The sequence below is a fragment of the Leopardus geoffroyi genome, chromosome B1, assembly GCF_018350155.1.
Source record: "Leopardus geoffroyi isolate Oge1 chromosome B1, O.geoffroyi_Oge1_pat1.0, whole genome shotgun sequence".
NCBI classification, from domain to species: Eukaryota; Metazoa; Chordata; class Mammalia; order Carnivora; family Felidae; genus Leopardus; species Leopardus geoffroyi.
In genome coordinates, this window is record NC_059327.1 from 1,187,189 (window position 1) to 1,213,578 (window position 26,390).

A 26,390-nucleotide genomic window follows, 5' to 3' on the forward strand; every position below is an offset into this window, starting at 1 on the left:
CCGTTAATGAAGTGAAGGAGCGTTTCAACTCAGCCGAGCTCTGAACGGTCATGGAAGCCGCTGGTCCGGGTGTGGGTCATTTTAGGTAAGGTGCTGTGACTTGGGACCCGCCCACTCACGCCACGTGGCTTTTCGGCGCTGCCCTCGTGGGTGTCCTCCCCACGGAGCGGGGCCTCCTGAGGACGGAGGGCAGGGCGGACGCTTCCCTGTGCCCTCTGGCTGTGAGCACGGCACCGGTGGCGTCGTGGCCGGGTGTGGACGGAGGGTGTGCGGGTCAGACAGGCGGTGGCCCAGCCGTCCTGTCTTCTCTGCCCCCTCACACATGAGAACACCAGGCTTCACAGCAGACGTGGCTGGAAGAAAGCCCCGGGAAGGAGCCCCGAAAGGAGCCGCGTCTGTCCGTGCGCTGGGACACCGTGCCCCGTGGTGACCGGCACCACAGCCCACAAGACGCGCGAGCTTGGGCTGTGATTCGCGTGTTCCGAGAAGATAGATTATTAGCTACGTCAAATTTTTGTCATTTTTTGGAGGATGCTCTTGAAAAGAAGACATGAAAATCTTTCTCTTTCCTGTGCTCGGGCGGTCGGTGTCGAACGGCTTCACGGTGTCTTTCCAGACCTGTTTGTGCCCCGCCTGGAGCAGGGCTGCTGGGGGTCTCCAGGTGTCTCCCTCCTCAGGTGTGCCGGGAGGCCCGGCCTCCGGTCCCCAGCATCCCCACGAAGAAGGCGGACTCCAGCCGTGGGGGGGCGCGGGCGACAGGCCTGGTTTGGGCCGTTTTCTGCGGTCTCTGCGGTTTGCCGGGCGCTGTGTACGCAGGATGGAGAAGGGGGTCTTGGTGTGGTCGCTTCTCAACACCATTCGCTGTGTCGACTCTACGGAGCAAGCAGGTCCCAGCGACAGAACTGTGCCCTAAAACGCGGTAGCTTAGGTCAGAAACTCTAGCTGTTTCCTTGCAGTTCACACGCTGCTGTATGTATGTGCCGCCTGACGTGTGGAAATCCTTTTAGCTTTTAATAAAGTTGCCAAATTCACGCACGGTTGGGCGTCCTGTTCAAGAATCTGCCCACCATCCAGGTCTGATTTGATGACACACTGAAGGGTGTGAATCAAGACCGAAAACGTCACCGTCGTGTAAGACGGGTTTCTATCTCAAAAGCAGGGGCCCGTTCTTAGCGTCTCCCGCTCGGCTGGGATTCCGCAGTGTGGTTTGGACTCACACGGGACTCGCACACTGGGTGATACGGTTCATCTAGGACACACCGGCCCGTGACGCGAGGTGGGTGAGGTAGAAACCGTCGCTGTCGTGCTTGTGTCCTGTGCGGTGCTCACCGCCGGGAGCCGGGGCCGCACAAAGCCCTCTCTGTGTGCGTTGTCACAGAGCTCGTTCCTGTCCCCGGCTTTTCTCGGAGCTCCGTCACCTCGTGACACTGAGGAATGCCAAAGAACGCTCGGTCCCCCAGCTTCGAGCTTTCCAAACGTCACCTAATTATTCCATGGGGAAGAGTTCGTGTTTGTGATACGAGTATTCATGACTTAAGAAGACCGCTTTTAGTGGCGAGCGAAGACTCACCACTTGGAGACTGAGGCAGGGAGGCTGTCTGCGGGAGGCCCGAGGCTCCGGCCTCAAGAACCCACGTGCCTGCGGACGGACGGTCTGCTAGAGCCTCCACGGGGCTCCCAGTCTGTCGGATTCTTTTCTCTCCTCCTCTTCCCGTAGGTGCTTTCCTCTACACCTAGAGGAAATTTAAACTCTGCCGGAATAAATAGAATGTTCCTCTGGGCGCTGTTTACGCCTAACTTAACTCTTAGCAGTGCTAGAAAACATGCCTGGGTGTGTCTGATCTGAAAGTAGGAGGCCATTCACATTTCTTGTGGCGTTAGTTTTGGGCCAAGCTCACCGTATCTCAGACAGCAAGGAAATTTCTTGTCTTTCTCACTTTCTTTGTCCTAAGTCGTCATTTCCACGGAGTCTCCTTTTCCTTTGTCCGAGCCGTGATGACACTTTTATGACCTCAGAGTTAGGATTCCTTTCCTGTTTTTTAAAAACAGACTCACTCTTGGAAATTGGTTTGCATCCTCCTCAGGGTTCGGCAGATGTGGCTCAAGTAAAGCCTGATCCCTTTCCTGAGGTCGTTTCTGCTGCCTGCTCTCGGGGCCTCTCTGCCTCAAACTGCTGACTTTCCTTGTGCAGAAGCAACACAGTGTCCCCACCCGGGGAGGGGCCACCTGTGGCCCGGAGCTCCCGAGGGAGATTGTGCAGCTTGGGGTCAACGGAGGCGAGGTCGGAGAAGCTGGTGTGTGGAAGGTCTGAGGGGTGCGGGGATGCGGGGGTGCTGGATGTCCTCTGTCACCTGGCTGGGCGCCCACCGTCCCGGCACCGGCATGGCCTGGTGCTGGCCAGGTCCCGCCTTCGTGTCCAGGATCTGATGGGCCACCTTCAAGTTCTCTGTTCGGTTTTGGCTACAAATCTTAGAAACTGGTTTTAGTGTAAAGTTAGAGTAATTGTAACGAAAGTCCCCTTGTGCCTGCGTCCGTGGGCTCCGGGGGTAAAGGACCCAAGAGCAAACCAGGAGGTAAGTGTATATCATCCTCAGCCTCCCTGTCCCCAGAGGCCCTTCTCCCAGGGCTTGCTGGCGGCCAGTGTGTGTGACTCAGGGTTAGAAAGGAGACCGAAGTGAGACCGGAAACAGGTCTGGCCTTGGCTCCTGGGAGCAGGAATCCGGGCGCGGACGGGCCGTGGACGGGTGGCGTTGCTCCGGGGCGATGCCCCCGGGAGGGGGAGCGGGGGAGGGGGGGCACGGCTGTCGCGGGCACGGGGGCTGGGCGCACCCAGGTGGTGAATTCGTGGTGGGCGTGACATGTGGGTGGCCGTGTCCTGACGCGTGTGCTCTGTCCCGCAGGCCGGCTGCTCCGACTCCCTGTTCTGGAAGCTGAACCAGTGGCTGATGATCCACATGTTCCACTGCCGCATGGTGCTCACCTACCACATGTGGTGGGTGTGCTTCTGGCACTGGGACGGCCTGCGCAGCAGCCTGCACCCTCCGCACCTGGCGCTGTTCCTCGTGGGGCTGGGTCTGCTCACGCTTGTCCTCAACCCCTACTGGACCCATAAGAAGACACAGCAGCTCCTGACCCCGGTGGACTGGAACTTCGCGCAGCCGGAGCCCGGAGGCGGGCGGCCCGCGGGGGCCAATGGCCAGGTGCCGCAGAAGAAGGGGCAGTAGCCGCTCGGAGCCCAGGGCCCCGGGGCGCAGCGGCTGCTGTCCACGGACTCCGTGAGGTCCCCGCCGCAGACTCCCGCGGAGTGAGGCAGGGACCGCGCTGTCCCCGGCGCTCTTTCCGAGTCACACGGACTGTGCTGATTTCCCTCACAGGGTGTGCAAAGCCCCGCTTTGCCTCTGGGGGCACATTTTTGCCGTCGCGACCCTGTCGCCTGCTGTGGTTTGCTCCTGCACGCCTAACCGTGTGCGGCCCTGTCGACCATCAGGGAGGGTGTTGCGGCGGCGGCCGGGCCACCTGTGCAGGAGGAGGGAGCGCTCCCAGTGCCGGGCGTGACTTGGCATCAGCAACCCTCCCCCGCCCCCCCCTCCCCCGCCGCTGTGGCCGTCAGCATCCGGTCTGTCCGGTCACACGGTCAGCAGTTTGTGTGTCCTATCTGGTGGTGGTGACCTTCTTAGCCGCAGGGCACTGTCCTCGGACAGAAGGGGTCCTGTTTGGGCCCCTTGTTAGAATCTCCGTGGATGGAGAGGCCAGCCTGGCTGCGGTCGCGCCATCTGGTGGCGAAGCCGCGGGCGGGTCCCGTGCAGGAGTGACCCTCCCCCCCTTGGGGGACGGAGCCAGCCTGGTGGGTGCGTGTGCTCCAGTGCAGGCTGTGGGGTCGCGCAGCAGGGGATCTCCAGTAAAACCAGAAGCGTGTATTCACACTCTCTTGGTCACTTGGTAAAATAAGGTAAATGTTCGGTAATCAGACCTGTCTGGATTTTAGAGCCGTTTTCAACGGACCGAGTTGCCGGTGTGCTTCCCAACCAGACCCTCGTTCCGTGGCTGGCGTTCCTGAGGGTTTCAGGGCCGGGCACTGGGCGCTCTGCCCTGCGAGCTGGGGGGGCAAGCATGCCGCCTTCACCTGCCCCCTCCTCGGGAAGGCGGGCACCAGCCTAGCACGTGTGCGGGGACGTCCGGGGCCCCCCGCTTCCAAAGCTCACTTAGGTGCGTGCCTCCACTGTTAGCAGAGATGTGTCCGCTGAGTAACGGCCTCTCCTGTGAAAGTGAGGGTCCCCCCCGCCCCAACTTCCTTTAGTCCACGAGAACAGGCACCCAGTAGGTCTTGTGTAACAGCAAAGTGCTGCAAAGGGGGTCATGCCAGCTCACGAGAGGTTTCAGGGGACCGCCCTACTGTGGGCAGTGGGGGACACACGTACAGACATTTGATTCTGGCCTGGGGTGTGCAATTAAAATTAGGTTTGTTTATTTATTTTTTTGAAAGCCTCTTTGACGTCTTTGCAAAAAACATGTGTCAATTGGTCACGGAAACGTCCAACTCGTGTGTAAGTGACAGGGCGCTCACGGCGGCAATCTTGGTTACTGCTGCTTCGGCTTTATGCTTAGGTCAAGATCCGTAACACCCGTTTATCTCCTCGTAAGGAGTGATTGAAGCCTCAAAGGTACCCCGCAAACCGCGTCCCCGCAAAGATGACTAACTCACGATCCTGCGGCCCCCGCCCTTCTTGTGGAACAGACGTAGCTGGTGTCTTCCGATGGCACAGAAGCTTAATAAAATAACTTACGTTTATGGACCCAAAAGGATGTCCGTTCTTGTCTCTCCATACTGTTTGGTCGGTGTGAGTCGCTTGTCTTGGAGACACCGGGTGATGACCCATGTCTGTTCACACTTCAGGTTAAAGTACGAAATATTTGGCTTACTTTTTACGTGACCCACATCAGGATTTGACCTTCCCAGGGCTCCCCCCTTACACCCCACGTCTTTATAACGACGCAGTAGTCGTGTGTGGAGAGGGAAGGACCAGATAGCACGAGAGCTTGGCCCGCACGCACATTCGTGCTCCCTCTGACCAGGGACTTCCCACAAGGAGCAGCAAGGCAGGTGTGTGCGTAGGAGAGGCTTCTTGAACCCTGTTGATCCAGGACCCACACACCTTTATTGCCCAGGGGCTGGTGGGGCCTTCCGGGTTGTAGGGAGCTTTCCGGGCTCCGCGCCAGGCCAGGCCACCCGGCACCGGCTGTGGCGTGGCTCAAGGCTGCCAGGACACAGGCATCCGCAGCTGGACGTGCAGCGGGGGAGCCCCGTGTGACTCCCACGCCGTCTGCAGAGAGGGCGGGTGGGCGCTGGACAGGGGGAGTGCACGTAGCAGCCAGAAATTCTGGAATCTCAGGGCGCCTGGGTGGCTCTGTCGATTGTCTGACTTCAGCTCCGGTCACGATCTCACGGTCGGTGAGTTCGAGCCCCACGTCGGGCTCTCTGCTGTCAGCACAGAGCCTGCTTCAGACCCTCTGTCCTCCCCCGCTCTGTGCCCCCCCCCCCGTCCCCTCTCTCCCTGTGTCTCAAAAATAAGTAAAAGATTCTTTAAAAATAATAAAAAAACTGGGGCGCCTGGGTGATTCCAGTTTGGGCCCAGGTCACGATTCACAGTTTGTGAGTTGAGGTCCCGCATCAGGCTCTGTGTTGGTATCTCAGAGCCTGGAGCTTGCTTCGGATTCTGTGTCTCCCTCTCTCTCTTCCCCTCCCCTGCTCACGCTCTGTGTCTCTCTCTCTCTCTCTCTCTCTCTCTCTCTCGAAAAATGAATAAACATTAAAACAAAATATTTTTTAATAAAAAAAATAATAACCTTAAAAAAGAAATCCTGGAACCTCGAGAAATGGGAAGATCTGGCCGCAGCAGCCTGGACTCACCTGCCGCAGGTGTCGGAGGCAGGAGCCAGCTGTGCCCTCCAGCGTGGCCCGTGGGGAGGTTAAGTACTATCAATTATCGCCTGTCACCACACTCCGTGCTTTGGCGTAGACACATTTCTCTGTGCACAGGCCGTGTTCTTCAGAACGGCTTTGGCCGAGGGGTGGCAGGAGGGAAGGACAGTGGGCCAGCGAGCGTCTTCTCTGTGGAAGGAAGACGGCTCCGGCCCTGCTAGTGTGTGTTCCCAGGACCCTGCAGGCCGGGAGGCCGAGCCCCCGCCCCCTTCCTCTCTCCTCAGACCCCAGGGTCTCCCCGCAGCCGGCAACCATTGCCCTGTGCTGGGTGCTGTGCTGAGTGACCTGCAGCTTCTCACCGTCCCTGCGCGAACGACCCTGTGCCGGTGGTCCTATTTACGCCAGGCACCTGAGTCCCGGAGGCTGCCTTCTTGCTGGTAGGTGACGGGCTGGGACACAGCCTTCCCCGTACTGGGGCTCACTCCTCTGGTGTCAGAGCCGAGGCTCGTCGACGTGCGGTCCGCTCAGAGCGTAGGACAGCCCCTGATGGAGCCCTGTCCCGTGTTCACGCTGTCCTTGTGTGTGTCCGTCCACGGCTGACTGCATGTCCCCGCGGTGCCTGGTGTGGGCCAGCCGCTCGGCCACAGGGAGCCAGGGAGGGGACAAAGCCCGATGTGGACGAGAAGGGCTCACCAGCTTGCGGGACGGGTCGTGGCGGATCTTCGTGGGAAGGGCAGGGTTGGGAGGTAGCTCGGAGGTACCTGGCAAGGCCGGTGGCCCTAGGGGACATTCTTGGTGGGGAACCCGTCACGAAAGCTGGCTCAGCTGCGAGAGGGTCTCCTGCTTCCCGGAGCCCGTGGAGGCCCCGGGGGCGGCACCCGTCAGGGTCCCCGAGCCTTCTCTCTGCCTCATGGGTGTTGGTTTCAGTGTGTCTGTGTCAGCTTGCTTCATGGCACACGGAAATCGTGTTAAATCTAAGTGTTTTGCGGGGCGCCTGGGTGGCGCAGTCGGTTAAGCGTCCAACTTCAGCCAGGTCACGATCTCGCGGTCCGTGAGTTCGAGCCCCGCGTCGGGCTCTGGGCTGATGGCTCGGAGCCTGGAGCCTGTTTCCGATTCTGTGTCTCCCTCTCTCTCTGCCCCTCCCCCGTTCATGCTCTGTCTCTCTCTGTCCCAAAAATAAATAAACGTTGAAAAAAAAAAAAAATCTAAGTGTTTTGCAAGGCGAAAAACTTTCCCTTATTCCATCGTGTGAGCCCTCGAGCAGATAAAAACCTTCCCTATTCCATTGAGCCCTCGAACAGACAACAGCAAAACGGAGAAACCTGCGTCATCCTCCCTTCATGCGGTCAGATGTCAGGATGGCCCTGACCTACAGGTCACCGTCACGTGTCCTGGGGACTTCTCGGTCCCTTCCTGACCCCGTAGCCTCCCATTCCCAGTGAGGCAGGGACGCGGCACCTGTTAGAACTGCTTTCAGATGCACGTGACCCCCCAGCCTCCCAGGAGGAGGTTGCAGGGGTGAGTGGGGCCGGCCCCCAGTCAGAGGGCCGCCCCTGGTGTCGGGGATCCGAACACCTCCGTCCTCAGGGCTCCTGAACCCGGTGCCCGCTGCGCGCTCACCCTGCTCTGTCCCTGCCACACCGAACTCCTGGAGCTCCTGTGCTGGCAGGAGGGGTGCGGCTGTGCACACGGAGGGCGCACATGCGGGCCGATGCCTGCCGCCCGCAGACTGGTTTCTAACGGTGAGGGTGCCGCCCACCTAAGGGTGAGTACACGTTAAGGGTCCCCAGACTCTGGTGAATCACCTCACCTCTGTCTTTGCTCAATCTGTTTTGCTCTAATGGGAAAGCTTGCTGGTTCAGGATTTCTCCTTTTAAATAAGTTTCCCCTTCGTCAGGAACTAAAACACACGTGATATGTGCTCTTTTCAGCTTGACTAGAATACAGCGATGGGAGGAATTGGGGAATCTCTGTTTTCTTCCTCCTACTGACTCAGAACACAGAATGTTCTGGAACCGACTCCCAGGTATCCAGGGTCTGGTAGCCTTCCTTTCGCGTTGCCCGAGTGCCAGCGTGGAGGTGAAAGACGCCGCTCCGTTCCTTCTGAGGACAGCGCGGAGCCCCGAGCACAGGCGCCTGGCCTCGCGGAGACACCGTTGGACGAGATGGGAGCCTCACCTCCGCCCTGGGAGCCCCGCCAGGGGAGTGCAGGCCTCTGCTCACTGTGTAGCTCTTGGCGTTAGCGCCGTGCTGTTTTGTACCGGGTGGTGTTCACTCCGTGCCGTGGAAGCCTTCGTGTTGCGGAGCATGTCTGCGTGAAGCCCGAACCCCCAATGCGATGGCATTTGGAGGTGACCGGGGCAGAGCCTCCGTGATGGGAGTAGGACGCTTATTGAAGAGTCAAGAGACCAGCCTCCCTCGGGACCCTCCCGGGTGCCACCCAAGTCCGCCACCCGTACGAGGAGCGCAAGAGAGACCAAGGACAGAGGCAGGCCACTCGGGCTCCCTCCAGCCAGGTCTTAAGTTTCTATCGAGAGGGGCCTTAAGTGGGTCTGGTCACGTATGCCTACTGTACAGCTGTTACCACACCGCGTTGTTCTCTCAGGCTGTGTCCCTGGAGCAGGAGGGAAGCAAAACCCACATCCAAGGGCAAGGGTGGGGGCGAGGAGCCTCCGAGCGCCCAGCTCACAGGTCACCCGGCAGTGGTTACGTCTTTCCATAGACCTTCTGACACCCTCCCCTGCTCTCACCAGGTGAGGGTACAGGGGAAGACAGGCAGTGGTCCCAGCAGGCACGGAGTCTGCCAGCACCATGACCTTGGACTGCAGCCTCCTGGTCCCCAGTGATCGGTCACAGCAGCCAGAGCTGACCTAGACGCTTGGGCCTCCCGTCAACATTAGTGGTTCGTGTCTGCAGCCCCGAAGCAGCCGAGAGACGTAAAAAATTAAGCCAGAGTTAGAGTCCTCAGTTATTCCATGTCAACGCCTTCAATCTCAGAATTGCCTGCTGACCCATAACATGGAAAACGTTTACAGCACCTTGTAACTTTCTCAGTATTTACCTTGCCCACTTGCAAAAATCTATAAAAAGCAAAACCAGCATCGTCAGGTGGCACGTTTCAGCCACAGTTTCACTTGTTTATATTAAGATAACCCTCGGTTCTTGCCCAAGAAATTCCTGAGCCCGTTTGGTCCACCCCAGAGATTTTATTTCCATGCCGAGCAAACCCAGAGTGCACAACGTTGGGGCCAGGGGCACTTTGTGTGTAGATAGCCGAGGTTAGAAACTTGGAGGCCCACCACGCTAGGACCCCCATTTTACGTCTTCTGGTGATTGCTTGAGTATGTCAGATCTAAAACATGGAGTCACTTAAAAAAAATAAAGCTCAGAAACATACCTCACTCATCAAAAGCGATTTTCTACATTCTGATTTCAGAGTCCGTCATAGAGACTGTGGGTTGTCCCCGTCCCCGTGAACCTCAGTCTGGGCATTTCCCTCCCAGGTGAACACGAGCCCCGAGAGCAGAGGCCCTTCGCCCCTTTCCTGCCTCCTGCTGGCCTCAAGTGCAGTCATGATCCCACAGGAGCACCTGCCCTTGTCACAGAGGGGACAGGCACGCGGACCAGGGACGGCGGGACAGACAGCCCTGTGGCCTCTCGCTGCTGTACGGCCCCGGGCCACCTGCGTCCGGATCACATGTCAGGTGAGACAGACATGCTGTGTCAGCCCCAGAGCTGCCGTCCCGATAGAGCGGGTCAGCCAGGGGACACTGCTCACGCGTTAACCTTCAGAGTGTCCATACCCGTGTGTCTGGACTTCATCTGGGGCTCGAGCGAACAGGTGTAATCAGCCCTCGTGGGAAGACATTTCCAGTGTGAGACTGTAGACCTTTCTCAAAATCATCCCTGTTGACAGGAGGAGAGACGGCAGGCGCCCTGCGCCTGAGCCCCTCGTCCCAACGCCACGGTTCCAGAAAGAAGCTTTTTTGTTTCACGTGTGTTACTCAGTTCATGTTTATTTTTTTTTTTTTTCAACGTTTATTTATTTTTGGGACAGAGAGAGACAGAGCATGAACGGGGGAGGGGCAGAGAGAGAGGGAGACACAGAATCGGAAACAGGCTCCAGGCTCTGAGTCATCAGCCCAGAGCCCGACGCGGGGCTCGAACCCACGGACCGCGAGATCGTGACCTGGCTGAAGTCGGACGCTTAACCGACTGCGCCACCCAGGCTCCCCTCATGTTTATTTTTAACTTTCTAATTCGAACGAATTTCAGACTTACACAAAAGTTGGGGAAATGCTGTGTGCTGTCCCTCCTCCCTGCCTCACCACACAGCCCTCAGCCCCACGCTGCAGGGTGCGATATTCCTCAGAATAGGGGTCTGGTCTGAAGTGACCGCCGTAGAGGCCCCCAGGATGCTCAGCACAGTGAACGCATTTTAGGGATCTGCCGTTCGCATCCTGGCCTTGCCAGCTGCCCCCACATGCCCTCTCCCGCCACCCCTCCTGGCTGGGGACACGGCCGGGGACACGGCTCTGCTGGCCGCTCGGCCTGCTCCCGTCCTTAACGACATTGGTATTTGTGAGGACCGGCAGGCATTTATGTTAGAGGACGCCTCCGTGCGGGTTGGTCTGATGTCAGGATCGGACCAGACCTTTCTGGCTGGGAAACACGTACATGTTGCTGTCCTTCTGGCACATCGGGTCCGGAGGCACCGGTCGGCCCCTTGTTGGTAGCGTTAATTTTGGTCACCCGATCACGGTGTTGTCTGGGCTGCGCCACACACGTCGTATCTCGCCCTCCTTGTCTCAGGTGACGTGCGGGGATGGGTCGGGACCGTGTGTGTCCTGTATCTCCACGGCACCGCCTCTCGCTCTGGCTTTACTGTCCACTGATGCCAATGCGATGCTTGCTCTCCCGAGTCCACTTTTACCGTGATGGTTGCAGACTGTTAATCTCCTGACACCATTGTTCCTTCTGTAGTCCTTTGCCAGAAATCCGTCTCGAAGAAGAGACTAACCTTCTTCCCATCTTGTGTTCATGATCAACATGGGCTCATGGCTTCTTTGTGCTATGAGTTTATTCACGGTAATTTACAATGCACTGTTCTCCGTGTACCTTCTGATGCTCAGATTGCCCCAGATTGTGAGGGGGAGCCCCTCGCACTGGTCCCAGGGTCCTTTCCTTTGCCCCATCATTGCTTTTGAGTGCGTCCTTATTTTCTGTTGCAACAGGATGTCCCTTCTCCGTATCGTCCCTGTATTGGATTCAGCCATCTCTCCAAGGACCCTGGTTTTCTTCACTGGGGTTGGTACTTAGAAATCAAGATGTGATGGGGCGCCTCGGGGGCTCGGTCAGTTAAGCGTCCGACTTTAGCTCAGGTCATGATCTCACGGTTCATGGGTTTGAGCCCTGCGTCGGGCTCTGTGGTGACAGCTCAGAGCCTGTTTGGGATTCTCTCTCTCTCTATCCCTCCCCCATTTGCACATACGCACACACTCTCTCTCAAAATAAATACGTAAGCAAATAAAATCTTAAAGCGTACGGTTTGGCGGGTTTTGGTATTCACAGGGCTGTGAAGCCATCACCACAGTCCACTTTACAACACTGTCATCACCCAGAAGAGACCGCACTCATCAGTAGGCACCCTGTGTCCCCGGGATGTGGTTTATCTGTACATCAGAGGTAGGCACATGCATATGTTTTCTTATTGTCCCTTCTTTCCTACTGCACAGACACTTACTCTTTTCCTGGATGCGTTACATCCAGAAAGCCCCGTATCACTTCTCCACACGACCTACATGTCAATTATCCTTCGTTCTGTCATCACCCATGCTCGGGCCTTAGATAGTTTCCGGTGTGCTGGCAATGATAGATGACGTGTCAATGAAGAACCACGGGCATGTATGTTGTATCGTGAGAGGTGTTAGGTGAGCTGGCCTCTGACCGTTCGGTAGAGCTCTCTCATGAAGCCATCTTGGTGCTTTTTGGGGGGGGGGGGTAGCTCCCTGATGAATATCTGAGTTTCTTTTATGGAATTGGTCCCTTTAAGCCTTGTAGCTCTTTCGGGGTTGATTTTGGTAAATTTTTTTTCCAGAAAAGTATTCATTTCATCTAAGCTTCCAACTTCATTTGCATAGAGGTCTCAGCAAGTTTTTTAAGTGACTCAAAGGAGAAAACTCAAGTTCAAATTTTAAGAGGGCTTTGGGGGTAACTGTGGCTGTGCATATAACCCCATGGTGACCATCCTCTTTCTTGTCTCCCATGGTCCCCGTGTACCAAGGAGTTCTGATAAATGAAATCATGCTTAAAATGTAAAATGTAGGGGCGCCTGGGTGGCGTGGTCCATTAAGCGCCCAACTCCTGGTTTTGGCTCAGGTCATGATCTCACGGTTCATGAATTCAAGCCCCACATCTGGCTCTGTGCTGAGTGTGGAGCCTGCCTGGGATTCGCTCTCTCCCTCTCTCTCTGCCCCTCCCCCGCTCTAGCTCTCTCAAAATAAATACATAAACCTTAAAAAAAAAAAAGAAAAGAAAAAAAGCAAGTCCACGCCGCAGCCAGCACCCTCCTCGGCCCTGGGCATCAGTATCCCGTGCCCTGCTCCCCCCACAAACCTCTGCCCTGGTGGAGGGTCCTCCTGTGCCACAGGCCAGGTTGCCCTCTGCACCCTGGGGGCTCCTTCTGCAGAGGCCCCGTCAACATTGCCTTCCCCTGGGCCAGGTCGCTCCGGGAGCTGGCCCTTCCCGTTCAGGTTTGCAGTCTGCCCTCTGGCCTGACGGTTGCTTGCCCTGCCTGCCGACTTCCCAGGGCCCCGGGGACGCCAGGGGCCCATGTAAGGCCATCAGCCCGCCCGCAGATGAATCAGGAGCCAGCTGCTCCGACCTCGAGGGACCCTGGCGCTGGTGCTCACAGGTGCTGTCCGCTGTTCCTCCTTTCAGAACAGTGTGGCCCCGTGCTGTGGGGGCCCAGACTGCAGTGTAAGGTCTACTTTCCCGTCCTGCCAATCACAGGGGCAGCCCGTGCCCAGAACTACCCAGGATGTGAAAACAACAGGTGCTGGATAGCGTCCCGTGAGCTTTAGATGTCGTCACACTCGAGTACTGCGGAGTGCGGGGTCCTCGTTCAGTATCGGGCCTCACCTCTGTAATGTCTGCACATCCTTCCCAATCGCCAGGCATCACAGGTGACTCAATTATGTCAATGTTAGGGCTGCCCCGTTTTCTCAGAGCTTGGAAAACAATAGAAACCACAGGCATACGTATTTCAATATGAAATCCACAGCTTTCTTCAAAAGTGTACAATTAGGGAAAGGGAGCCCCGTGTCTCAGATGCTCACCATCCAGTCAAGCCCACGAACGCTTTCTTTAATATGGAAAGCCCGGGGATGAACATGACCCTCTGTTCCTAGATTACGAGCCTGTCAGGCGTTGTGCACAGACCTCAGCAGAGGCCCCTCGCTGGCTGCATGGACTTACTGAGGCTTCTCCTCTTCATGTGTAAACAGCGGTGATTCTAATAGTGACATCGTTTTTCTTTCTCCCCCCTCAGGCAAATTATTCAACCTCCCCAAGCCCTGGTTTCCTTTCCCATTAAACAGGGAAGATAAGGACAATAATTGTGACCTAATAGTGAATTTTTACAAAGCAAATGCTCTCTTGTAAGCAGCATCTGAATCAGGAAAGGGAACAGCGGCCCTAGCATTGTGGCTGTGGTGTAGAAACTCTGTGGCCTCTGCCCTCCGCACCCAGCAGAGAGCACGCCCCGTAGGACACCTGCGTGGTCCAGCAGGGACAGACAGACAAAGGAGGAGGCTCAGCGAAGGGCGGGTGGCAGGTGTCAGGGAGGGGCCCTCAGGCCGGGTGATGTCAGGTGCAGGTAGTGGGTTCACTGTGCCCCCTGGGACTGCCCTCTGTATGCTCTGATGCACCAGCGGGCTTCACCCTGCTCCTCACTTGGCCCGTATCTGCACGGTTCCCGTCTGGGTCACTGTCTCCTCACCGTCCAAGGAGGGGTCTGGATCCCCACATGCGGTGCCAGTGGCCTAGTCCGGTGCCCTGGGCGCCCGCGGCCTCCTCCCACTCGGGAAGGGCTGTGGACCAGAAGGAAGGGGGAGGAAGGAGGATGGCCAGCCCGAGCTGCCTCTGAGTTCTGGGCAGCGCTCGAGGACCACCTGGGAAGCCCCAGTGCATCAGGACGCAGGTCACACTGCTGGACTGGCCTTCCTGCCAGTGGCTTTCTGAGGACAGAGCATTCGGGGGCCCGTCGTGCGGTGATGCGTCCCATCCCGTGGAGACTTTCTGGCAGTTCAGAATTCAAGAGGAAGGTGCTGCCACCCTTTGACTCAGAACTAGGTTCTAGAAATGAGACTGGCTACAGGAATACATCAGCCCAGACATGCTGATTGCCCGCCATGAGTGTGCGAGGTTGGAGTGTGGCCCTTGAGGACAGTGTTTTACGTCCACTCCCCTCCCCAAAATTAGCTCTTAGTTTAAGGTGACAGCCAGCACTTCAGAGAATCAGAATGTCGGGAATGAAGTGGCCTGAAAATCCACACAACCAAAGTCACGAACGTGTTTTCAGAGGGTTTAATGGAATTCTATTAGAAAGTCACGGGAGAAAGTAATCTTACATGAGAGATTCCCCCCGGAGGCCGGAAAACAATGGCAACCCCCTCCATCTAACTTTCTGGCTTTGCTGTTTGCATTTACTTTTAAAATGGAGATTGTCTTTTGACTCTAATGAGATAATAAGACAGGGCGCCCAGGTGGCTCAGTCGGTTAAGCAACCAACTTTGGCTCAGGTCATGATCTCTCGGTTCATGGGTTCAAGCCCCATGTCAGGCTGTGTGCTGACAGCTCAGAGCCTGGAGTCTGCTTCAGGTTCCATGTCTCCCTCTCTCTCTGCCCCTCCACCACTCATGCTTTCTGACTCAAAATAAATAAAATTTTTTAAAAACTTAAAAAAAAAAAAAGAGAACATGACATTCTTACTATATTCTAAAAGTGCAGCTCTAACCTTTCATCATCTCTTGTGGAGGAGGTCCATATAGAGCAAAAAGAGAAAACGCATTTCATTATTGCATATGCAAATCTGAATGGATATATTATTTATGTATTATATGAAATATTATATATATAACAGGTGTACCCATCTGTGGGTTGGCCTTGGCAAGATGACTTTGAATTCATTGGGAAACTTTTCTGAAATACCTTGAATTCACCTTTACTGTTGCCTGTTTTATATTTTTTTAGTGTCAGGCAACTGACACTTTCTTTTTACTTAATTTTACATTTCTTTCCAAACACCACACAAATGAGCTTTATTTTTTTTTTTTATTTTTTTAGTGTTTATTTATTTTTGAGACAGAGAGAGACAGAGCATGAATGGGGGAGGGAGAGAGAGAGGGAGACACAGAATCTGAAACAGGCTCCAGGCTCTGAGCTGTCAGCACAGAGCCCGACGCGGGGCTTGAACTCACGGACCGAGAGATCATGACCTGAGCCGAAGTCAGCTGCTCAACTGACTGAGCCACCCAGGTGCCCCCAAATGAGCTTTAAAAGTCACCTCTGGGGGGCGCCTGGGCGGCTCAGTCGGTTAAGAGTCCAACTCTTGATTTGGACTGAGGTCATGTGATCTCACGGTTCATGGGATGGAGCCCCCTGTCGGGCTCCGTGCTGACAGTGTGGAGCCTGCTTGGGATTCTCTCTTTCTGCCCTTCCCCCACACTCTCTCCCTCTCTCAAAATAAACTTAAAAAAATAAAGAAATAAAATCAGTTGAGCGGATCTGTGTTCTCTGGCTCTGGGACTTTGTCAGAACATGAGGCAAGGCTGTGGTTAGCTTGCAAATGAAAGTAATGCCCCAGTCGGGAGAAGGTTGGGATGAGAGTGGGAGCTGATGCGTCTGTGCTGCCTGCCACCAACGTTCCAATTTCTTATCTGGTTACGTTTGCATTCGATTTACGATTCATGAATTTTCTATATATTTTATTTCACAACACTATGTCAGTTTTTAAAACTAGAAGAGGCAGGAAAGGTACAGTGTGAATTCCTTGGAAATTTTTTCAAGAGATCTTGGGGCCAGTAGGAAAAGCTTTGATGATTACTGTTTCGAGTAGCATAAAAGTACCATGTGGTACCTGGATGTGTCTAGACAGGGGCTTCTGGTTATTTAGTTTCCTTTCATGAGGTGGATCCCCTCCCTTCCCCTGAGCAGGCCGTTGTACCCAGAGACCAGTGTTTCTATGCACTGATGATGTTTACATGTCTGAAACAGGCAAGTTTAAAACCACAAAAATCACAGTCTTAAAAGACAAATTTGATTCCAGGCCTGAAAGACAATTCACTGTTGAATCTCATTCTTCATCGGGCTGGGGGCGGTGCTCTGGGGGGTGGTCTGTGGCCCAGGGGCCCTGCCCAGGCACAGCCCAAGGGTCCTCAAGAAGGACAGGTGTCTGTATAGGGGGGTGGGGGTCTTGCCCCCGCACCTGCGTGCACAGCCCAAGGGACCTCGTGAAGGGCCAGGTGACTTGGGGGTCCTGCCCACGACCCGGCCCACGCGTGCACTGTCTTTGGGTGCTTGGGGAAGGACAGGTGTGTGGGGCGGGGTGAGGGTGAGTTAGGAGGGGGGGGGGGTCCTGCCCCCGCGTGCACAGCCCAAGGGTCCTCAGGAAGGGCCAGTGTCCCTGGGGGGTGGCGTCCCGTTCAGGGCCCCCGCCTGGGCTTGCGCAGCACAAGGACCCTCAGGAAGGACAGGTGTGGTTTCGGGTGAGCCTCGGCGCGTCCCCCAGATCACGCGTGCGCAGCCGGCAGGTCGTTGGGCTGGTAGTCCCGGGCAGAGCCGGCCGCCACTGGGCGGTGCCGAGGCGGGGGCGGGGCGCGGCGAGAACGGTCAGCCAATGGGCACCCGGCCCCGGCTGGGCCGGCCAATCGCGGCGTGGAGGTGGTCCCGCCCTGGGGGCGGGGCCGGGGCGCGCAATTAGCTCGCTGAGGCTGGGCGGCTGGAGAGGCTCTCAGACCCAGGGCAAGTTCTGGCACCTGCCAGGTGAGTGCGGCTCCGGGCCAGGAGAGGCGGGGATCCTGGGGCGGGGGTCCTGGGGCGGGGACATGAATGCGGGCCCGGGGTGGGGAGGCTGGGGTCCCCAGGCGGAGGGGGCGGGGTCCGAGTTTGGTGGCCAGCGCGGGCTGGGGGCGCGGGCGGGGTACCTGGGGAGAGGGATGCTGTGGCTCCAGGGGAGAGGCGGCGTGCTGACTGCGGGCCAGGGTGGAAGGCCGGGGTCCTTGAAGGGCGGGCCCCCAGAACTCCCACCGATCCGTGAACTCCGGGCGGCCCGCCCCCCCGAAGATTTGCGGGACGGGGCGTGTAGAGCTCCAGGTGTCGCTTGTTCCCCAGGAACGACGCAGTTAGAGGACCGCACGCAGGCCCCCATTGGAGCGAAGTGCTGGTGTCCCCTGGCACAGACAGCCCAGGAAAAGGACCACAGGCAGCCCCCCAACTTTAGAAGGGTGTCCCCTGCGCTCTTGGGCACCCACAGTGCAGGTGATGCACCGTGACCAGCACCCCATCCCGCCTCTGTCTCCTGGGTACAGACAGGGCAGGTATAGGACCGTGAGCAGCAACCCCCCCCCCCCCCCCCAGTTGAGCAGGGTGCCCGGGGACAGTGGTAAGGGCTGTCAGGATTGTGCAGGAGGGGCCTCCAGGTGAGGGCCTGGAGGCCCGAGTCACCCAGACCCCGCTCAAGCCACGTGCGGTTGATGCGTTGAAGTGTTTAGAACAATAATTTCTCCTTTCTTATAAAGACGAAGTTATTGATCTGCTTTAGGATGAAGATAATTACTACCTAAAAACGTACGTGTTTCCCCTTCTCCCGGAGTATCACTGCTCCAGAAACTGAACTCTTTATCGTGTAGATTAGTTCTGAGTTTCTGAGATTTTGTCCTACCCTTTGTGTACCGCAGGGAGTTAGCTGTCTTCTGGCCTGGAAGGCTGAAGTCTTGTGCAGAGCTCCTGCGCAGGCGGAGTGTGCTGCCCCCTGGCCCTCAGGACCAGGTACTGCAGGGGTGCACCCTATGCTGGGTTCACCACCAGCCACTTGTGGCTGAGCTGTGATTTCTGTGGGTGTGTTTGCGGGTGGGGCCGCCCCCGCCCCCCAACTTGAGCAACAGCTGTTTTTGAGTGTTGTCTACCGGGCATGAGGTCTGTGTGTGCAAGAGAACAATGTGCAGGGTGAGGAGATGGTGTGAGAACATGCACCTGCCTGCATGCGGCCTGGGGGGCTCGTTGGTTGAGCATCTGACTCTTGATGTCAACAGGTCAGGATCTCACCGCTCCTGGGATCGAGCCCTGAGTCGGGCTCTGCACGGACAGCTTGGAGCCTGCTTAGGATTCTGTCTCTCTCCCTCTGCCCCTCCCCTTCTTTTAAAAAAAAATTTTTTTTTTAACGTTTATTTTTGAGACAGAGACAGAGCATGAACGGGGGAGGGTCAGAGAGAGAGGGAGACACAGAATCTGAAACAGGCTCCAGGCTCTGAGCTGTCAGCACAGAGCCCGACGTGGGGCTCGAACTCACGAACTGTGAGATCATGACCTGAGCTGAAGTTGGTCACCTAACCGACTGAGCCACCCAGGCGCCCCTGCCCCTCCCCTTCTTGAGCACTCTCTCTCTCTTAAAAAACAAACCAAAACAAGGCCTCCTGGGTGGGTCAGTGGGCTAAGCGGCTGACTTCAGCTCAGGTCATGATTTTGTGGTTCGTGAGTTTGAGCCCCGTGTTGGGCTCTGCTGACAGCCCAGAGCCTGGAGCCTGCTTCGGATTTTGTGTCTCCCTCTCCCTGTGCCCTTTTTCCGTTCACACTCTGTCTCTGTCTCTCAAAAATAAACATTGAAAAAAAATTGTTTTAAAAAGCGTGAAATGCAGTTAAAGCAGTAATTCCAGGGATGTGTGTACCTTTATGTGCTTTAACTAGAAAGAAAGGGGGGGGGGGCAAGATTATTGGCTCTACAACGTCAGCTAATTAGAAATAGAATGACAGAACATCCCAAAAGTAAAGAGAAGGGAGAAAAGAAAAATGAGAGGGTGGAAATTAATAAAGTGAAAAATAATAACACCACAGAGACGGAACACAAAGAGACTAAAAAAATGAAAGTCCCCGGCAAAACCGATCAAAGGAAAAGTGAGAGAGAGGTGGGCCAGGGAGCCAGGGAGAAGGCATAAATAAATAATCTCAGACATTGTGGTAGCACAATTAGGCTCTCCCGAAGTGTCCATGTCCTAATCCCCAGAGCTGGGGACTCCGTGACGTCACATGGCAATAGGGACTTTGCAGATGTGATTAAGGCAAGGACCTTGAGATGGAGATGTTATCCTGGCCTAAAGTATTCTCCAGTGTCCTTAGTCTTGGCCGAGGGAGGAGAAGTGTTTGGAGTTAGGCGGTGTGATGGGGACCCTGCTCACTGCCATTGGCTCTGAGGCTGGAGGGAGGGCATCGGGCCGGGGAATGCGGATGACCTCTAAAGCTGCACACAGCGAGAGGCAGATCTTGTCCCCGGAGTCCCCGGGAAGGGACACAGCCCTCTACCATCTTGATCGTGTCTCTGCCAGAGCCGTATTGCAGTCTGACCCACAGAGGTATAAGGCACTAAATTTGTGTTGTTTTCAGACTCACTGTGTGATCCTGTATCACAGGAGCAGTAGAAGACCAACGCGGGCATGACAAGCGGGGCTAAGCCTGTGCACGTGGCAGAGATTAAAACCATAACAGGACCACATCATAAGTAGCTCTACAGTCCTAGAATCAGTGGATACATTCCTCAAAAAAAAAAAAAATCTAACTTGGGAATACTGACTGAAGGAAATTGACAAGACCTGAAAGTCCAAACGGCATTTATTTATTTATTTATTTATTTATTTTTTTAAATTTTTTTTTCAACGTTTTATTTATTTTTGGGACAGAGAGAGACAGAGCATGAACGGGGGAGGGGCAGAGAGAGAGGGAGACACAGAATCGGAAACAGGCTCCAGGCTCTGAGCCATCAGCCCAGAGCCTGACGCGGGGCTCGAACTCACGGACCGCGAGATCGTGACCTGGCTGAAGTCGGACGTTTAACCGACTGCGCCACCCAGGCGCCCCCCAAATGGCATTTAAAAAGTTGAGTAAGTAAAAATTTCTGGCAAGAAAATAGAAGCTCCAGTCGGTTTCGTGGACTGGTTCTACCAAATATTCAAGGAAGAGAGAATTCAATTTTTTTTTTTTTTGTACATGTATTTATTTTTGAGAGACAGAGAGAGACAGAGCACAAGCAGAGGAGGAGCAGAGAGGGAGACCCAGAATCCGAAACAGGCTCCAGGCTCTGAGCTGTCAGCACAGAGCCCCACGCGGGGCTTGAACTCACATGACCTGAGCCGAAGTCAGATGCTTAACCCACTGAGCCACCCAGGTGCCCTGGGGAGAATTCGAATTTTAAACTGTCCCAGAGAGTGGACAGAATCCATGTATTTTATGAGGTTAGACTTGATAAGAACCGTGTGAGAAACGAAATTCCAATCTCATCAACCTAGATTTAAAAAAATCCCTGAGACAATCAGGCAAATGAATCTAGCAATCCTTTATCCTAGGAAGCCAGGATTGTTAACATTTAGAAAATCTATTACTTTTTTTAAAGTTTATTTATTTATTTTTGAGAGAGAGTGCATGAGCGAGGGAGGGGCAGAGAAAGGGAGGGAGAGAATCCCAATTAGGCTCTGCACCATCAGCAGGGAGCCCCACGTGGGGCTGGAACTCATGAACCATGAGATCACGACCTGACCCCAAATCAAGAGTCAGACGCTTAACCGACTGAGCCACCCAGGCGCCCTGAAAATCTATTACTTTTGCATCCCCACTAGAAAAACCGCATGCTCGTTCAATAACTACAGGGAAGACACTTCGTAAAATTCAAACCCCATTAATAGTAAAAACTCCCGGCATGTGGGGGTGAAAGTGAACTTCCTTAATCTGCTAAAAGGCATTTACACTTGTATGAAATAGGAAAAAAAAAAAAAATTACCCCAGGAGGCTAAGCACAGCTGGCGGGAGTTTCTGTTGGTGCATCTGTTTGCGAAGGGATTGGGTCACCTAGTGACACTGAAGATGTGTGTGCCCTGTGAGCCAGCATCTCCGGTCCTGGGCGTCCATCCTCCGAGGGAAGGCAGACACGCACGTGAACGTCCGCGGAAGCGTGTCCAGAACGCCCGCCCCCTGGGGGTCACGTAAGATGTATTCAGAACTTAATTTTTGCAAAGTAGTGAAAATGAGTGAACTGCGTGTAGGATAACAAAGAAAGTCTCAGGAAAATACATGTTTGTGTACAATACCTAGAACACGCAAATCTAAGCAGTATATGAGAGATTGAGAGAGGGCCCGAAGGACTGGTAATTAAAACAATAAAGACGGGGCACCTGGGGGGCTCAGTTGGTTAAGCGGCCCACTTCGGCTCGGGTCATGATCTCACGGTTCGTGGGTTCGGGCCCCACGTCAGGCTCTGTGCTGACAGCTCAGAGCCTGGAGCCTGCTTTGGATTCTGGGTCTCCCTCTCTCTGTCTCTGTCTCTCTCAAAAATAAAGAAACATTAAAAAAGATGCCTGCTTCCTTCGTACTGCTTTCTTGCCGGCCTTATACCGAAAGCGGGCCTGCTTAGCGCCTGGAGGACTGAGCTGTTCTGCTCAAGGCAACCTCCCTTTCTCCTCCAGTATTTCGGTTCCTCAGGCCCTGTTTTCTGACAGGTAATTCATAAGATAACAGATACTGTGGTTGTGGACGCATTGAGGATGTCGGCTAAGTGATTTGCCTCTCATCAGAACTTGATGGCGCTCCGAGGAAAACCCAGTCGTGGGGGGTGAGGGAGGCCAGACTGGGGATCAGTTCTGGTCCCTGTGAAATCTCAGCACCAACGCGTCGGTCAACTTTGTGATGGGAAAGATACCATTTTATCCTTTCTTTCCAATATTAAATGATGTAAGAAACACGATACTGCGTAATCCTGAGCCCGGCCATGTGATGAAAACATCTCAGTGTGTTTAAACTGTATGACAGGGTTCAGGGGCACCTGGGTGGCTCAGTGGGTTAAGCGTCTGACTTCAGCTTGGGTCATGATCTCACGGCTCATGAGTTTGAGCCCCGTGTCGGGCTCTGTGCTGACTGCTAGGAGCCTGGATCCTGTTTCAGATTCTGTGTCTCTCTCTCTCTCTGCCTCTCCCCCACCCCCCTTCAAAAGTAAATAAACATTTTAAAAAGTTAAAAAAAAAGCAATAAACTAAAGCAAAGGAATGACAAATACAACATTAGGTAACTTCAGTTACCACTGGGAGGGAAGGGGTCCCAAAGGAGGTACTGATCTGTTCTGTTTCTTAGTAGAAATAAACCTACGCGGTGCCTAATGTGGAACGAATGGCAGACGGTCAAAACAGCAGAATTCTGTGTAATCAAACCTGTGATCTGCCCATTACTGTAGACGGGTGGGGACTTGGAGGTAATGTAACCCAGCCCACAGACCCCGGGAGTTAAACGTTTTACACAGTCATCCAGCGAGTTGAAGCATGGCTAAGACAAAGGCGAACACCTTTGCAGCCAAATGCATGTTTTATTACTGCGGGATGTTGCTTCTTACGAATGCTGTTTAATTGGCCTGTTATTTCAATTAATAATGTCTGTCTTCAGAAGAAGAACTGCTTAGGAGATTTTAGAAAACGGTACCATTTTCCCCTCAGACGTCATTGTTGCTTATCTTCCCCAACATAGCCGTCTTGTCTAAGTATCACTTGGGAAGGAAGGAAGAAAAGGGATTAAAACAACAATGTCGTGACCATAGCTGAGTCATATCTACAAATGCTCCACATGTTGGCCGGACCTAACCCTGCAGGGCCCAGCTCTCAGCGCCAGGAAGGGCGGGGCTGTTTGTGTCTCAGAGAAGCTTCCCGGTAGCCCGCTTGTTAAACAACACAGCCAGAAATAATCTGGGGGACAATTAGATGAAAACTGAAAAAAAAAACCAAAGTGATCAGAGTTAACTGAAAGGTCTGACTCGGGGTCAAGGCGGGGAAGCTGATGGTCCTGGTGGCAGCAGGGCGATCGCGGGCAGTCACCAGGGCGCTGGCTGCCCTGTTGTGAAGGCGGCTTGTGACGCATCGGCTCACTTTTTACGTTGGTGGCTCAGTCGGTTAAGCGCCCGACTCTTGATTTCGGCTTAGGTCATGATCTCGCAGTTTGTGAGTTCGAGCCCCCAGTTGGGCTCCTTGCTGACAGGGAGGAGCCTGCTTGGGATTCTCTCCCTCTCCCTCTCTGCCTCTCTCTCTCTCTCTCAAAATAAATAAACATTTTATTTTATTGTATTTTATTTTATTTTATTTTTCAACGTTTATTTATTTTTGGGACAGAGAGAGACAGAGCATGAACGGGGGAGGGTCAGAGAGAGAGGGAGACACAGAATCGGAAACAGGCTCCAGGCTCCGAGCCATCAGCCCAGAGCCTGACGCGGGGCTCGAACTCACGGACCGCGAGATCGTGACCTGGCTGAAGTCGGACGCTTAACCGACTGCGCCACCCAGGCGCCCCATAAATAAACATTTTAAAAAAAACTTTAAAAAGTGATAGAAAATAATAGAACTGACTGTAAAATTATTTAAAATTTACATTAAATGTTGATGCCCCAAAAGATGTAGGTTTAACTAGAGAGAAACAAAGGATCGTGCTTTGAGAATCTGAAAGCAGGAAAAAGAAAGACAATTTAAAACTCAGTGTTTATGTAAAACTCTTCCAACTGTACCTCTTTTCTGTGTCATCCACTCAACTTAAAAATGAACCATCTTGGGGTGCCTGGGTGGCTCAGTCGGTTAAGCGGCCGACTTCGGCTCAGGTCATGATCTCGCGGTCCGTGAGTTCAAGCCCCACATCAGGCTCTGTGCTGACAGCTCAGAGCCTGGAGCCTGTTTCGGATTCTGTGTCTCCCTCTCTCTGACCCTCCCCCATTCATGCTCTGTCTCTCTCTGTCTCAAAAATAAATAAACATTAAAAAAATTAAAAAAAAATGAACCATCTTGAGGTACAATTTACCTGCTATAAAATTAACGTACCCGTTTTCACTTAACAGCCAGATGAGTTGAGAAAAATGCATATGCCATGTATGCGCCCCCCCAACCACGACAGACAACACCGCCTTCACCCCAGATTTTCTTATGTCTCCCCAGACAACTCACCGGCTCCCCCGGGCCACGTCAGCCGTTTAGAGCTTCGTGTCAGTGGGAAGACACATTCCCGCATGTCTGACCTCTTTCGTCTGGCATAATGTTTGGAGATTTATCAATACTGTTCTTTTTTATTACTGAGTATCGTGCCGTTGTCTGAATATAACCAGATAGATCTGTTTATCTGCTCACCTATGGATGGGTTGTCTCTACCCGGGGGCTCTCTGGAAGAAAGCTTCCAGGCTAATTCTTCTATAAGACTTTTGTGCACACACATTTTTATTTAGCTGGGGTAAGCACCAAGAGTGGCAATCCTGGGTCGGCGGTGAGTGTAGGCGTGATGTGTGACAGACCGCACCCAGTGCTGCGGGTTAAATGGACTGTTTGGGCTCCTGTAATCACGTGTGACCATCCTACCTTCTCCACGGACTTGTCGGCACTTGGTATTGGAGACTTCACCGCATTCTCAATCTCACACCTCATTGTATTTCTTTTTTTTTAAAGATTTATTTAAGTAATCTCTACATCCAATGTGGGGCTTGAACTCACAAGTCAAGAGTCGCATGCTCTATGGACTGAGCCAGCCGGGAGCCCCCACCTCGTTTTAATTAAGTTAGAATAGGGCCAGAGGGTCACAAGCAGAGTGAAGAGAGGCGCACGGGAATGAGGGAGTCCTCGGGTCATTGGGGAAATGACTCCTCAGCCACAGGGGTCCCTCTGGGGGAGCGGAAGCCGTCCTGGGAAGGTGGTGGGTTGGGGTTGTCCACCTGCCGGCTGGAGGGTTGGCCCAGGAGCTGAACCTTCTGGAGCAGGTGGGATGAGAGGCAGCCATCGGCCCAGGTGAGACTGTTTGGCCAGCTCGAACACCACCTCCCTTGGGTCGGTTTGATCAAAGTCTCATCAACCACTGCCTTGCTGCCCTGAAATGACCCGCATCCCAGAAATCTGCGAGAAATACCTCTTTCAGGGACAAGCTTTTGAATAATGGCGATACCTAAAACGCAGTGTGAGGCGCTACCCCAGTCAAGTCTCCCTTGGTCTCCAGCCTGCGGATAAACACCGGAGACGGGAACAGCAACAGACCGCCTCCCTCCTGCCTAAGCCTCTGTTAATCCCGTAACCTCGCATCTCTACGAGGCAGAACCCCGGCTTGAATGTGCTGGAAGCAGGGGGAGCCCCGCGGGTAGCTGGGAGTCGGGTCAGATCACGCGTGCTCTGCATGAAGGCTGGCCGCGTGCGGATGGACTGGAGCGCGCTCAGAAGGAAGGCGCTCCTGGAACCCCCCGGGCTGGCGATCTCGGAGGCTCCGCCCAGGTCGGGGGACGCGCGCCAGGGGAGGGCAGGTCTGGGGAAGCCTGACTCAGGAGGGCGCAGGGCCGTGGCCGTGGCAGAGGGAGAATTGCTTTGTAGTAGAGAGAGGAAGACAAACCGTGAGGGGGAGCGTGGCACCCCGAGGTGTCCCTGGGGGATGCTTCGGCAGAGGGATGTCAAAGGACAACGTTCTACTCCCAGCACTTGGGACACCACACGCGTGGAGTCCCTGCACCAGCCAGTTCTCCCAGCATCAGCCCGGGGTCCTACAGCCTGTTGGCGTTCAGTGTCACATCCCCCGGCTAAAGGGCTCCATCCTGTCCTGTGCTTCTGACCCGCGTGGTTCTCACACCCCCCGCCTAGGCTTTCAGTCACTTGCCCCAGCGGCTCGAGAACTCAGGAAACCCCTTGTGCGCACTGGTTTGTTCTGTCATAAAGATGCTACTTACCTGGATGGCAAAGGGTGCTGACCAATGGCCAGATGAAGAGGCACGTGGGCTGAGGTCTGGGAGGGCCCCTGGGAGCTCCTGTCCTCGTGGCCGGGGTGGGGGTGGGGAGGGCATCACCCTCTCAGCACGTAACACGTACACCCGCCCGGAAACTCCCCGAGCCCCCCACTAGTGGGAGACACTATTTTATGGGGGCTTCCTCACATAGACATGATGGTCGTTAGCCCAGTGTCGGGCCCCTGTCCCCTCCTCGGGATGTGGGGGTGGGGCTGGAGGGCCCAGATCGTGGCCCCGTGTTGCCGCTGACCAGCCCCTGCCCTGATGCTATGCCGGGTCACCTCATTGGAACAAATGTGTTCCTACCACCCAGGAGAGTGCAAGGAATTTTGGAGCTCTGTGTCAGGAATCGGGAGCAGATACATGAACGCTTTTTAAAAATTACATCGCAGAAGTGTAACAAAAACCACGTCGGAAAAGGTGGGGGAGCAGACAGGG

General features: G+C 54.6%; 1 protein-coding gene across 8 annotated transcripts in view; it reads left to right on the forward strand.

Moving 5' to 3' along the window:
* The window catches only part of CLN8 (CLN8 transmembrane ER and ERGIC protein), a 47,910-nt gene that overhangs the window by 17,303 nt on the left and 4,217 nt on the right, over nucleotides 1-26,390 (forward strand). For 3 of the 8 annotated variants that reach the window (XM_045451659.1, XM_045451669.1, XM_045451673.1), the window contains exon 3: nucleotides 2,901-4,800. The exons of 4 other annotated variants lie outside the window; for them this stretch is intronic. In XM_045451659.1, the coding sequence (XP_045307615.1) occupies nucleotides 2,901-3,224 (324 nt within the window). In that variant the 3' untranslated portion in view covers nucleotides 3,225-4,800. Of the gene's footprint in view, nucleotides 1-2,900; nucleotides 4,801-26,390 lie in introns of those variants that run through there. One more of the 8 variants, XM_045451682.1, reaches the window with a different exon arrangement.